The sequence below is a fragment of the Pocillopora verrucosa genome, chromosome 7, assembly GCF_036669915.1.
Source record: "Pocillopora verrucosa isolate sample1 chromosome 7, ASM3666991v2, whole genome shotgun sequence".
NCBI lineage: Eukaryota > Metazoa > Cnidaria > Anthozoa > Scleractinia > Pocilloporidae > Pocillopora > Pocillopora verrucosa.
In genome coordinates, this window is record NC_089318.1 from 22,525,358 (window position 1) to 22,537,903 (window position 12,546).

At 39.0% G+C, this 12,546-nt stretch overlaps 1 protein-coding gene across 1 annotated transcript; it reads left to right on the forward strand.

Moving 5' to 3' along the window:
• The first annotated feature begins 3,458 nt into the window (after positions 1–3,458).
• LOC136282397 (bile acid-CoA:amino acid N-acyltransferase-like) lies at positions 3,459–11,283 on the forward strand. The gene is made up of 3 exons (XM_066170023.1): positions 3,459–3,987; positions 9,253–10,059; positions 11,144–11,283. The coding sequence occupies exons 1-3, from the start codon at positions 3,504–3,506 to the stop codon at positions 11,158–11,160; spliced, it is 1,308 nt and encodes a 435-aa protein (XP_066026120.1). The 5' UTR covers positions 3,459–3,503; the 3' UTR covers positions 11,161–11,283.
• The last annotated feature ends 1,263 nt before the right edge of the window (positions 11,284–12,546 follow it).

Below are 12,546 nucleotides of genomic sequence, written 5' to 3' on the forward strand. Positions count from 1 at the left end.
TTTTCACCCCTGAGAGGCACCAATTCTACAACAACACACTGTCACATATTTTTGGTGCAACACCCTGACAGGTATCACAGAGGCTATTGCTGTGGACCTTTTGAGGCTGAACAGCCCAAGAGGTACTAAACCCGCCCTTTTTAACCTCTAAAAGCTATGATGAGCACTTCAGTCCCTTTCTAACAAGGCGTAGTCAAAAGAGGTCAATTTTTCCGTGTTTGTTCAAGCGTGAAATATTCAACTTTGTCTAGACAAACTGTCGTGCTTCATCATTTACAGTTATGGGAAATCCGTGCTGTCAAGCACCTACTTTAATTTGAACGCGTGAGAAGGCTATAAAAACGACATTAAACAGGATTTGCTGGAAAATAAATCTTGATTAAATGTAATATGTACGTGCAGAAACATACACACGGTAAATTGACGGTATGGACACACACTTATATGTTTCACGCTTGAACAAATACGTAAAAGCTGAATGCCGTAAACAAAAATACTCCCTGTAGTACGTTTCAAAATTCGAAGGTTTTTACTTGTTTACGTTTCCAGAAAGCTTTTAAAACGGCAGCCGGCTCTTATTTTGAACCCTGAAGATAATACTGGAAAACGATGTAGATCAGAGTATTCAATCATGATTGCTTACCGGGCTGATAACTGACTTATCTTTCAGGCTGATAAGAGAAATGATAATCGAGTGACACTGCCATCTGCCAAAAAAATTATTACGTTTTAAAGATTCCCGCTTTCAAAGATTCCCCATGCCATTTTGAAGATTCCCGCCTTTAGAGATTCCCCGTTTTAAAGATTCCCGCTTTCAAAGATTCCCCGTTTTAAAGATTCCCGCTTTTATAAATTCTAGTGAGACCTTCGCTAAATCATTTGATTCTTTTCCTATTTTGAGTTCGCGGAACAACCCGTTTCGAAATATACGTTTATTACACAAGCCATCTTTTAGAATGGGTCTACCGCGAACGGTGTGTGGGTCTGTAAGCTTGATTGTAGAAAAGATGACACCATTCGCTAAGATATTCGACAAATTCACCATGTTCGACATGGTGGAAAGAAGGTTGGGCCTTTGTTACGTGTCTGCGGTATTCCCCATTGCACGTGACTGAGCTTTGTGGAGAAACCCGAGGGTAAACCTATAGTCGGTCGCCCGACTAATAATTTTAAACAAATAAAACTTTTTACATGACCTGCATATTGTTTGCGGATGAATTTTTGTTTTACGTAATAACAACTTATTTGTAACACACTTGACTTACGAAGAAGCAGAATGCAAGGAGTTCGTCGCCACGGATCTTGTTAAATGGCCTAGCTAGCTTGCCTCAAGTCTCCTAGAGCTCAGTGGTACAGCATTCGAAGTACTACATATTAAGAAAAGCGGATCAGCTTAAAGTTAAGCAGGCTTTGTTTAACGGTTAACAATGACCATATATGGCTAATTTGGAACAATGGCGGAAACAGCTTTAAAATACACGCGGGATTTTTCAAAATTTCCGATTATCATACGAGCGGCAGATTTAAACCATCGGCAAAACTGATGATAAGACAAATCCTCCCCGTGGGGGTGATTCTGGTAGATTTTTTAGGATGCAAATAGTCACGGTGGGGTGGATGGTGGGGCGACTGTAGCTTTCGTATCTGAAGTAAAGAGATGTCACCGTTTTTCCTTTATATTGCTTAAAACTGGCGAAAGATATATTCAATTAGAGGCTCACTACGCGATGCAAAGGTAATGAGAGCATGTGTAACCTGGTATTAACGTCCAAAGCCTACCACGCTATCGAATCATGTAGAAGACTATCGTCATTTGCTCGATTGTTTAATGTGCGTGTATTTAAATTTCGCGCTGCGTGAATGAGATTCTGTTCCCGATGTGCACAAAAAGGTTCATATTCTCCTTCCTCTAGCGTGTGACTTAAACCTGGTGATAACGTCCGAAGCCTCGCGCGTCGTTAATTCATGTAGTTTCATGGGTATCATTCTCTTTCCGTATTTCAATTCAATGAAAGGAGTTAAAAAAAAAAAAAAAAAAAACAAGGGCGAATGGAAATAGTCGCACACGCTCGTCAATTTCTCCCATTCGGCTCGACTGTTCAATCCGAGTATATTTAAATTTCGCGCTTCGTAAGCAAGAAAAACTGAATAATCTCTTCCCACAAATTTTTTGTGTTTACGCAAACCGACAAAGTACTAAGAGTAATGACTGATAATTTGAAAATGAACAACAGAAGTATAAGTAATGCCAAATAGGCACAACCACATGAAAGCACACATCCTGCTTATGCTAATTTTTTCAATACAACTATCAACATTAATGATACACTAATGACTACTTATCATCAGAAGTATGTTAATGACATAGTGAATTAGTCTACTGGTAGTACAGATTTGAAAAACACATTTGCACACATCATGAACAAAATTGGACAGTTCAGAGATGAAGATGACACTACCGGGGTTAAATTCATTAATCAAGACTCATCAGTTCAATTAAAAAACCTACGAAATGAAACTGCATTTGGATAGCGCACGAGGGTATTATCTATCTCGTGTTGGGTTAAACATTATGAACCTACAACTGGTGAATATACAGTGCTATTTTCCTTCAGCATCTATTGACCATTCATCTCTTGGCATATCAGCCGCCAGTAGTTCTGAGACAGTTTCAAGAACATCAACTAACTTCTTAAGTGATCATAGCAGAAGTAGAATGGAGCTGCAACACATGTCCGCTGATTTAGATATGTCCAATAAAATAATAATCAATTTAGCTACACCAACAAATGATAATGATGCTGAAAATAACTCATGTGCGGATGGCGTTTAACAAGCAGCAACGTTAGGATTTGTACCTGTATACTTTTTTTTATTATGGAATGAGACATGATAATGAAAAGGAGACCAAATTTTAACATCAAGATCAAAATATGGAGTTTCCAATGAGTCACATTTCATAGACAAATTAACGTTTAATATGAATGCAACATATAAATTTCATTACAGAGATGGTTACAGGGTGCCTGCAACACATTTGTACTATAAAGGATATGATACTTCCGGATTCATTCTTAACAGGTTTAGGTAATCGTATCGACACCTACCGAGCTTGCAAGCGTTAATGTAATCCTTTACATTAATGACAGAAATGATAGCACCTCTGTAGAATGCATGCTGCGAACTTTTTCCGAAGTTTTTTCTACTCGTGCCCTCTATAATTTCATGGCTTAAGTTGTCTCTCTTAGTTGTCTCTGTTTATTTGTCTCTATTGAGTTGTCAGCTTCCTTTGATCCTATCTACGAAAACAATGTCGCCATTCAATCTCGGATCAAATTATCGTCCAACCTTTCGGGAACAATGCATCACTGTCAAAAATGTTAATGACTTATGCTGCCAAAGGAATAAATGAGTCTAGAACGGTGAAAGAGAGATAATTGACTTCATAGGTCGTTGACTCAGTAGGTGCATCTCAGGCAATTTTGTCGCCAATTTCAAAGAAGATGCTTACCTTGTGGCCAAAATTCTCACTCATCGACAAAATAACTAAGATTAACGTATTTCGACTGAAACCAATGCAGAAGATTACACTCGGAGCACGAGTTGTTGGAGATGGCGGGAAAGTGTTCGAGTCACACGCTCACTTCATCGCTACCAAACATGGCCAGGTTGATGTTTGTCGCGAACCATCTGTTGGTGGATCTTACCGCGGAGTTTCAGCTATGGGACTCTTATGGAGCATGAAACCATCACCTGGGCAGAGAAAGGGAATTCGACTGACGAAATCTGATGTCACTAAACCTTACAGAGTCGTCTTGGACTGTTTTGATGGCCATACGGATCCGCAGGAAGCAAGTTCTTTGCAGCCTCTGTCTAGCAATACGTTTGAGAAGGGGTACATGGCAAATGGAGTGAAGAGAATTCCTGTGAGAGAAGGAAGAATCCGTGGAACTCTTTTTCTTCCTCCCGGTGATGGACCTTTTTCTGGTGAGTAGCGAAAGTTTCACGTTTATCCAAAAAAAACCATTAGTCAAGACTAGAATAGTGTTTTTAGAGATTAGAATTTAAAACGAATTGATCGAGTAACAGATCAGCAGAGACCAATTTCATTTACCGCGCGCTGCAAACGTTTGTCTGCAAACCCCAACCCCATCTTTCCATGCTGCAAGGTGATCTTGAAAGAATAATGTGAGATGAGGTTTTATCGATGGTTTGAACCATTTCATTAATGCAAGTACTCCTACAGTCCTAGATTATCTTATTTGTTTCAAACCTCTACGAAGGCCCCCTTTTATTCTCTTTGTGACCTCAGACTTTAATTACTCCAGGAAAAGAAGTTAATGATCTCTTTCGCTGAAAAAGGGTTGTGTAGGTTTTGGACTAACATTGCAGTTTCTGTTCGATAATCCAGTACTAAAATACTCGTCATAACAGTAATGATCATAAGGGAAAATTGATTATCAAAATGAGTCCCTTGCACTGAGTATGGCTCATTTCGCAATTCGGCATGGTGTTTGCACACCATTTAATTTTATACGCTGTCTGATGCTTTGGCATTCTTCTGGAAAGGAGAGTCTATATCTGGCATCTAAAATTATTTTTATCCGAGAACCTATTATTTTAATGAAAAGTAATTATTGAGGTAAAAAAAAAATACAATGAACCTGCTAGAGTAAAAGACATGAAAGAGTAATAATCTCCATATCACTAGAGTTTATTGTTTAGATGTGTCGTAGCCTCCAGCAGTATTTTATTTTAAGCTTAAGTAAATTTTATGTCATAAAGTAACACTGGTAAAATTTTTTGTCATGTAGTATTTAGTTAGTATAGGTAATCACATGGTTTCGAGTGTAGTTTGAAATGAATTAGCACTAGTAAATTTTTTCAAAGACTAACAAAATCAAAATTGAACGAGTCCGTAGGGCTCGTGCAATTTGTGGTCATTGTGGTCTGCGATGGATGTAAAGCGAAAGAGATTTTATCAAATCATGGAAAAATACACAAAGCTTTGTATGGAAGAATAAAAGATGCAATTCAGTTAAAAATAAGGAAATAGGACCAAGTGGACTCCATCTCAGTCTGTGATCATACGAGTGATTAACAAGATCGGACGATTGACAGTATTGGACAAAAAAATGAAAATACGAGATAGCTCATCATCTAACAAATGACTGAGCTCTGTTCTGTTGTTAAGCACGCAGGAAGCGGCTCGTGCAATTTGAGGTCTTTGAGAAAATTTATTTTGAGTGGCTCGTGCAATTTATGGTCTTTGAAAAAATTTACAAGTGTTTATTTATTCCAAATTGCACGAAAAAATGGTCTGATTTCGTATCATATATATATATATAATCAAAGAAACTCACAGATAGCCCATCAAACGCGAGCCTTGGATGTCGCAACAAAATTTGAAAATTTGAAAATTTGTCAGCTAAACAATGGCCGGCGTTTTAAGTAGATTTTCTTTCGCCACCGCAGCTGAAAAACTGCTCAAACAACGAAAACACTGTCAAAAGCACTGCTTTTTGGTTGTCGGTTCGGATAAAGTGGTGTTTAGAGAAGGGAATTGCAAAGGAAATCGAAAATTACGAGCCGACCCAGCTTAACACTTTGCTCGAGCTATCCAACGCCGAAATTAAAAACAAATATGGTTAAACCTCGGAAACGACGATTCCATTTCATCGCAAATGATTCGGACACAGACCGAACAATTCCTTGAACTGTTTAGCCGGACTCTGAACTTCTTTGCGCTTTAAAGATGTAAGATATCATCACATATTATTGTTTTGATCGAACGCGGTTGTTTTGACCGAACGCACGGTTTGAATAAATTATTTTTGCACTGGATGCGCGCGCTTTGTTTATGCTTAAATATGATGGGCCATCTCGAATTTTTTCAGGTATATTACAAACACGTAATCACATAATTTTTCTCGTGCAATTTGGAATAAACAAGCACTTGTTAATTTTTTTCAAATTAATGAATTTTGTTAGTCTTTAAAAAAATTTACTCGTGCTTATTTATTCCAAATTGCACTCAAAATCATGCGATTACCTATACAAAGCACGCAGGAAGCGGTTCGAGCACGCGGAAAGTGTAAGGAGAAACACGAGACGTAGTGTAGTGATACTACGGGTGTCGGACTAGTATACTGAAATAGTGAGCTCAAGTCTGGCCAAGGGCATGCACCTATTTCAAAACATGGGCATGCTATGCATGCAAGAGTTATTTTTTTGTAGGGTGAGTGACTTACTTGAAACATTGTAAGTGGTCTACATTCTTACAAAAGGAAAGACGAGTATTAACGCAGAAAAGAACGAAAATGTCGAATTACCTCACACACAGGTGTTTTGTGGTAGATTATGTGTGTTGTGCGAATAAATGTAACCAAAAATAAACTGTATTGGTGCCACGGATACCTGTTAGTGCAAAATACAGACAGCAGACTTCAGACCGGATACAAAATACAGACAGCAGAGTAGGTACAAAATGTAGACTAAGAATCTGAAGAGTTTTAACGTCTAGTATATAATAACATGTCACCTTACAGCTTACCGAGCGTCACGCAGTCGCTTTTCCGGGATTAGCCCTCACGATTATTTGCACTATTGTGGAAAATTCCTGGCCCATTTCTTGATGAAAATCGATCGTAATATAATTTCAAGCCTTCAATATAGTCTTCTTACTTCGCGCGCGTCGGTTGGTGTGATGTCTGTAAAGATTTTACCAACGTAATCAAAGTAGATGACGTGAATAACAGTGAAAACGGCAGAAATCGCTAGAAACTACAACGGATACACAGGGTATGAGTAAGTTTTATTGATTTTACGAGAAAAATGTTAATATTTCGAAATATCTATCGTTGTAAATCGACCATATTTCGTTCCCTGTACTATTTCTTATAACGTGTTCAAATTTTTAACGGTTCCTCTCGTAACTTAACACCGAGTCACACAACGCGTGACGCGTTCCCTGGCATCAAGTGAATCCAACATGGCGCCTTTCTTCACAAGCAGTTTTCATCCACTAGAGTTTTGTTCTTCAGTCTCACGGTAGGAGTGTTGTTCAATAGATTGCATAGAGTATATGCAGTTTGGTTTCAGATTTCAGATTTTGCCTTTTACAAAAAGTGTACGTTCTTCAACTAAGACATTGGCATAATTGGCATACAAGACATACAAGGCATCCAATGCTTTCATGGCTTTCAAGCGTTCGCGAGTCAATCCGTTCCAAAATTACCGCTCAATAACATCTTTTAGTGTGAATTGGCCGCGAACAATACGACTTGTGTGTGCGTCTGTAAGTATTTTGAGCGTTTGCGCCATAATGTTCCAGGTGATCGTAATCCAAACACGTTGAAATAGAAAACGACTGACAAAAGAGTTTTATAAGCAAAAATCTCGTGGTTCATCATGTTACTCGGCCCTGTCCGTGCATGACAACACCAATCATCATCAAGATAACACGCGTGATCAGCATGTGAACACCTCATTGGATCACACAGTTAGTTGTCATGGTGTTGAGGGCCCAATGACCACTGGGTACTATTGCGCAATTTTCCCATTTTTTGGCGGAGGAAAAAAAAAAGACGACAAAAATACAAAGGCATTTTATGACTGGGCTACCACAGGTATCTCAGTAATAAATTTTAATTCAAAAGCGAACCACAGTGTTTTCAGCATGCTCTATACTCTCATAAAGCACGCCACAATAAGCCAATCATCATCGTTGTTATAATACTTCAAATAATCTGATTGGCTGTACAAGACTAAAGCTGTCAAAAATGTCAAACCTTCAAAGTTCACATTCTGCAGCAATTGTTTGCAAACTTAAATAGTTTGGCAGATCGAATCCAACACTTTTGCTTGAACTTTTTTTAGTCTCTATTACAGAATGTGGAGGTGAAATGTTCAGTGAAATCCGGCCGAATTGTGGCTCACAAAGGCACACAAGTTTTTCCACATGACAAATAGTAAACAAACTGCTCAAGGCGAGTTTTACGAAAGAACGACAGCCGAAATCACCGGAACATGAAGATTACTCGGGATGACAGAGCCGTAAAACTCGGTTGCAGTGACTGATGTGGCCTTCACCACTCAACGCATCGGAAATGACATCAGAGCAAGCTCTTAGTTGTTCATTCGAAGGGCGGTCGGTGTAATTTCTGAGGCTTGCTTCACTGGCGATCTCCGAGCTACCCACGTTGGACCTCAGCATGATGGCAGTCGCTCCGACAACTGCGGTAGAAACAATGTCTAACGTGAAAAATCTTCTCCAATTTGGAAATTCCCCAGTTTTTCTTTTTTGGTTTTTTTTCTGGATAAGTCGTTATTGCTATGGTTATTGTGATCAATACCGTGACTGGTGGATTTAGCTCAGTGGACTTAGTATGACTGCTTCAACTATCCAATTACAGGTGTCCGATTACAGCAAACTGTCCGATTACAACTGAATAGAATGATTAATGAGGAATAAAGCAGCTAATGCACCATTCATATTTGAGGAAATTGTAATGGTTATCAAGATTTATTCAGAAAATGGCGGAACGCTCCTTTCCTCTTGCAACGACTGCTCCACAAAGAAAACGAGGCGGAGCGCATTCTTTTCATTGAACAGATAAAGCAGATGGATTGCATCGTTGCCATTTTGACCAATTGATCTCAACTGATCGATGATGTGAAATATCGCCTGCAAAACAGAATTACAAGCGGTGTATTTTACGGTGGATCAATCCAAATAAATAATTTCCGATGAACAAAGCTATCACTTTAATTTTTAGCCAAAAAACATGGTTCTAATATTTTCCAGCTTCAATGTATATGTCTAACTTCCTCGTGATTGTAAATTCTAGAGAATCGTGCGGTGATCGGACAATCCTTTTAAAAAATCTAGTCCTTAACAAAACTGAGCGATCCATAAATAGATCGAGGACTGTACTGAGCATTTTAACTTCTTTCTAAGATACTCGTTAAGCGTTTGCTTACGGCTGATTTCTGGCTGGTAATACAGGAACAAACTTTAATCTGATAAGTTACAAAGCAACCAACACAAGCCCTTTTCAATGTGTTACAAGGAAACGCGCGAAGGATTTTGTCGTCATATGTCTGCCGTTTTGAGTGGTCCAAAAATGTTTAAGGTTATTCACATGTTGCATAGTTAATTACAGCCGCCTTTGACGTGTTATTTTATCATACGATCTCTGCTGCAAATGTTCAACATATCTTGCACTCAATCAGTCAATGTTATCTTTACAGGAGTCGTAGATCTGTTTGGTGCTGCAGGCGGATTAGTGGAATTTAGGGCTTCACTTTTGGCATCTCATGGATTCGCTACTCTTGCTTTGGCCTATTTGGGCTATGAAGATCAACCATTGGTTCCATCTTCAATAAACCTGGATTATTTTGAAGAAGCTGCTAACTGGCTTACAAGTCACCCTAAAGTGCTTCCACATGGTATCGGCATGCACGCTATATCCTATGGCTCATGGATTGCACTGTTGATGGCAAGTTATCAGATCGCATCAATAAAGGCCATTGTAGCTATTTCACCTCTGGTGATCGCCTTCCTTCTCCCTTTCCAATTAAAAGGGAGAGTCTCAGACATAATACCCATGAATGAGAGCCGAGTGTTGTCTTCAGAAAAGGGCAGCATCTGGCGTTTTGCCCAGCCAACTGACATTGATTACATTAATCCAAGAACAGCCTCCAAATACTCAGCTATTACACCAGTTGAGAACATCAATTGCCCTGTCATGCTGGTTTCTGGAACTGATGACTTGAACGTCCCCACCGATTTTACAGTAAAGTTCATTATTGATCGCTTGAAGGAGAATGGAAAAGAACATTTGTGCACTAACTTGAGTTATCCCCAAGCGGGACATCTAATCGAGCCACCCTACTCTCCTCTTTGTGATTTTTCTTTCAGCAAATCTACTAAAGAAGGGTATGGTTACCCGTACCTAGCTTGGGGAGGTGAGGCTGTTGCACATGCCAGGGCACAAGAAGACTGCTGGCCAAAGATCTTACATTTTCTGCGGAAACATCTCCAACAAGACAGAAAGAGTGAGGAATAACAATACTTTAATGCTTGCTTTGTGTTTGAGAACTTTCACAGATCACTACTGATCACCGAGGCTTTCGTTCGACCCAACATTAGGTTCTCGCAACACACAAAAAAGCACGTGCCAAGAGACTATAATCTCTTGCATTTGCCCATTCAATCACGTGGGTGGCCCGGTCCCACGCGGTAGCTAATTAAATCGTTTCGGTTTAATGTCCCTAAACACTATACCTGCACGTTTTGAATTGCTCCTATGCAAAGCTTTATGCGGCTATTTTGTTTGAGGTTTCTCAAGTTTTTCTTGTAACCATAATGAATTGTAAATTATCCATTCAATTCAGTTGCACAGTAATCTTTAATTAAAATTTCAACCCAGTAAAATGATTTTTTTTTCTTTCAACAATTTGATAAACAAGAAATGAATCCTGAAGTCACGAACTAACTCGCGATATTTCTACAAAAGAATGCCTTGAAATAGGCGGCCGTGATTTTTAGAAGTGCCTGTAGGGTATCTGAGCAACATTTCCAAAGAAAATTATGAACTATCATTATAGCTCATAACGTCCAAATGCCCCCTGATTTATACATTTCCACGGGGGGGGGGGGGAGGACGGGGGGGGGCGGAAAGGGAGGGGAAAGGACTCTTATACAGGGCAGCGGGAGCAGTGGTGTTACAAATAAATTTTCCTAACCATTTGAATTTTAAGGATCTGTGTGTAATTTTGGGGATATATGTTATTAAAAGCAACGAAGTACTCTAATGTTTGCATAGCCTCATCTTTTCAAATCTGAGGGGTCAGAGAATCCTCTTATGCACACTTACTACTCCGTCTCGAGTTTTCATAACTGCATAGAGTCCTGCCAACCCTGTCCTGCTCGGATGGGACTATTTGAAAAGGGGAAAAGTCCTCTATTTCGTAAATACTGTCTACATATCATTTATTTTTAACAAAAGAAATTTGCCACTTATTCGGGATACAGTTCTTCCTTTTTCTTTTCACCAGTTACCTACATATGTTTAAATCACTGTCAACAGTCAAAATTTTTAAGATATTAATTCAAAAATTGATTATTTTCTCTCCTTAGGTATGAAAGAAAAATGACTGCAAGGGAGGAATTCTGCGTAATCGGTAAAAAAAAAAGGTGCTAAAGTGAATATGTGTAATTCATTGAAATAGCTTAACCCTTAAACTTATACAAGTGTTAACATTAAAAGCGTTTGTCTCACGATGTAGTCACGTGTGATGTAGATCGAGACGTTTCGACTCCATACTGCTGGTCTTCTTCAGGCGATGAGGTCGACTGGTCATGCGTGATCTTGTAAAGCATGATGTTCTGCTGTGATTAGTTGTTTTTCAACAGCTCTGATTGGTGCATTTTCGATCCTTGCTGTTCAATCAGTGATTTGCTCCCTAATTTCTTCCTTTGGCATCCACACACTATCCAGCAAACAGGAAATGAGAATACCCTCACTCATCAGATAGAATTCACCAAAGTCTCGTAACCAATATTCAAGGAAATGTGTATCAGCTTGCGGGGAGAATTAACAATCAGATTTAGGGAGGTAAAGGATTTACAGGGAGCAAAATCGCTTTTAAATTCCCAGTGACGTACATGGGAATACATGCAGCTGGCTGTTATCGTTATTGTTGTTGTCGTTGTTGTTTTCTATCAATATATCGGCAAAAATCAGGCAAAAATCCCCGTATGAGGGCCATACCTGTTGGTGCAACCAGGGCCACACAAAGCCGTAAAGCCCCAGTGAGCTAAAAGAAGAAAACGTCATGAGCTCGAACCGACCATTTTCCCGTTCAGTTCTCCCACTCAGTTTAAAATGCATATTATTTTGAGGATGAATTTTTGTTTTACGTAATAACAACTTATTTTAATGCACTTTACTTTCGAAGAAGCAGAATGCAGGGAGTTCGTCACCACGGATCTAGTGAAATGGCCTAGCTAGCTTGCCACAAGTCTGCTAGAGCTCAGTAGTACAGCATTCCAAGTACTACGAAGTACTAAGAAAATAGATATGGACAATCTTTTACCCCAAAAATTAAAAAGAAGGTTATTAATACCAGATTATGATAGTAGTGACACTAATAATAAAGATGTGGTTAGTAAGAAATACGTTGACAGTAAAACATTTACTTTGGATGTATCAAAAGGTCTTGATATGAAAGGTAATAAGGTGATTAATGTAGGAGACCCAACAAGTGCAGCAGATGGAAGCGATGAAAGGCATGTTGATACAAAAGCGAGCAATTATTTGAAAACCGATGGCACAAGAGTAATGACTGGTAATTTGAAAATCAACAACAGAAATATAATTAATGCCAAAGAGGCCCAATCACATGAAAGCATACATACTGCTTATACTTATTTTGCCAATACAACTATCAGCAATAATAAGACACTAATAACCACTAATTATCAGAAGTATGTTCATGATATAGTGGATCTGTCTGTTGGTAGTAGATCGTAGAACAGAT

Bases quoted from the DNA above. Each gene is read 5' to 3' on its own strand.
- LOC136282397 (XM_066170023.1), top strand. From the start codon at position 3,504: ATGCTTACCTTGTGGCCAAAATTCTCACTCATCGACAAAATAACTAAG. The intron at 3,988-9,252 runs GTGAGTAGCGAA...TTATCTTTACAG, and splicing joins CGGTGATGGACCTTTTTCTG to GAGTCGTAGATCTGTTTGGT.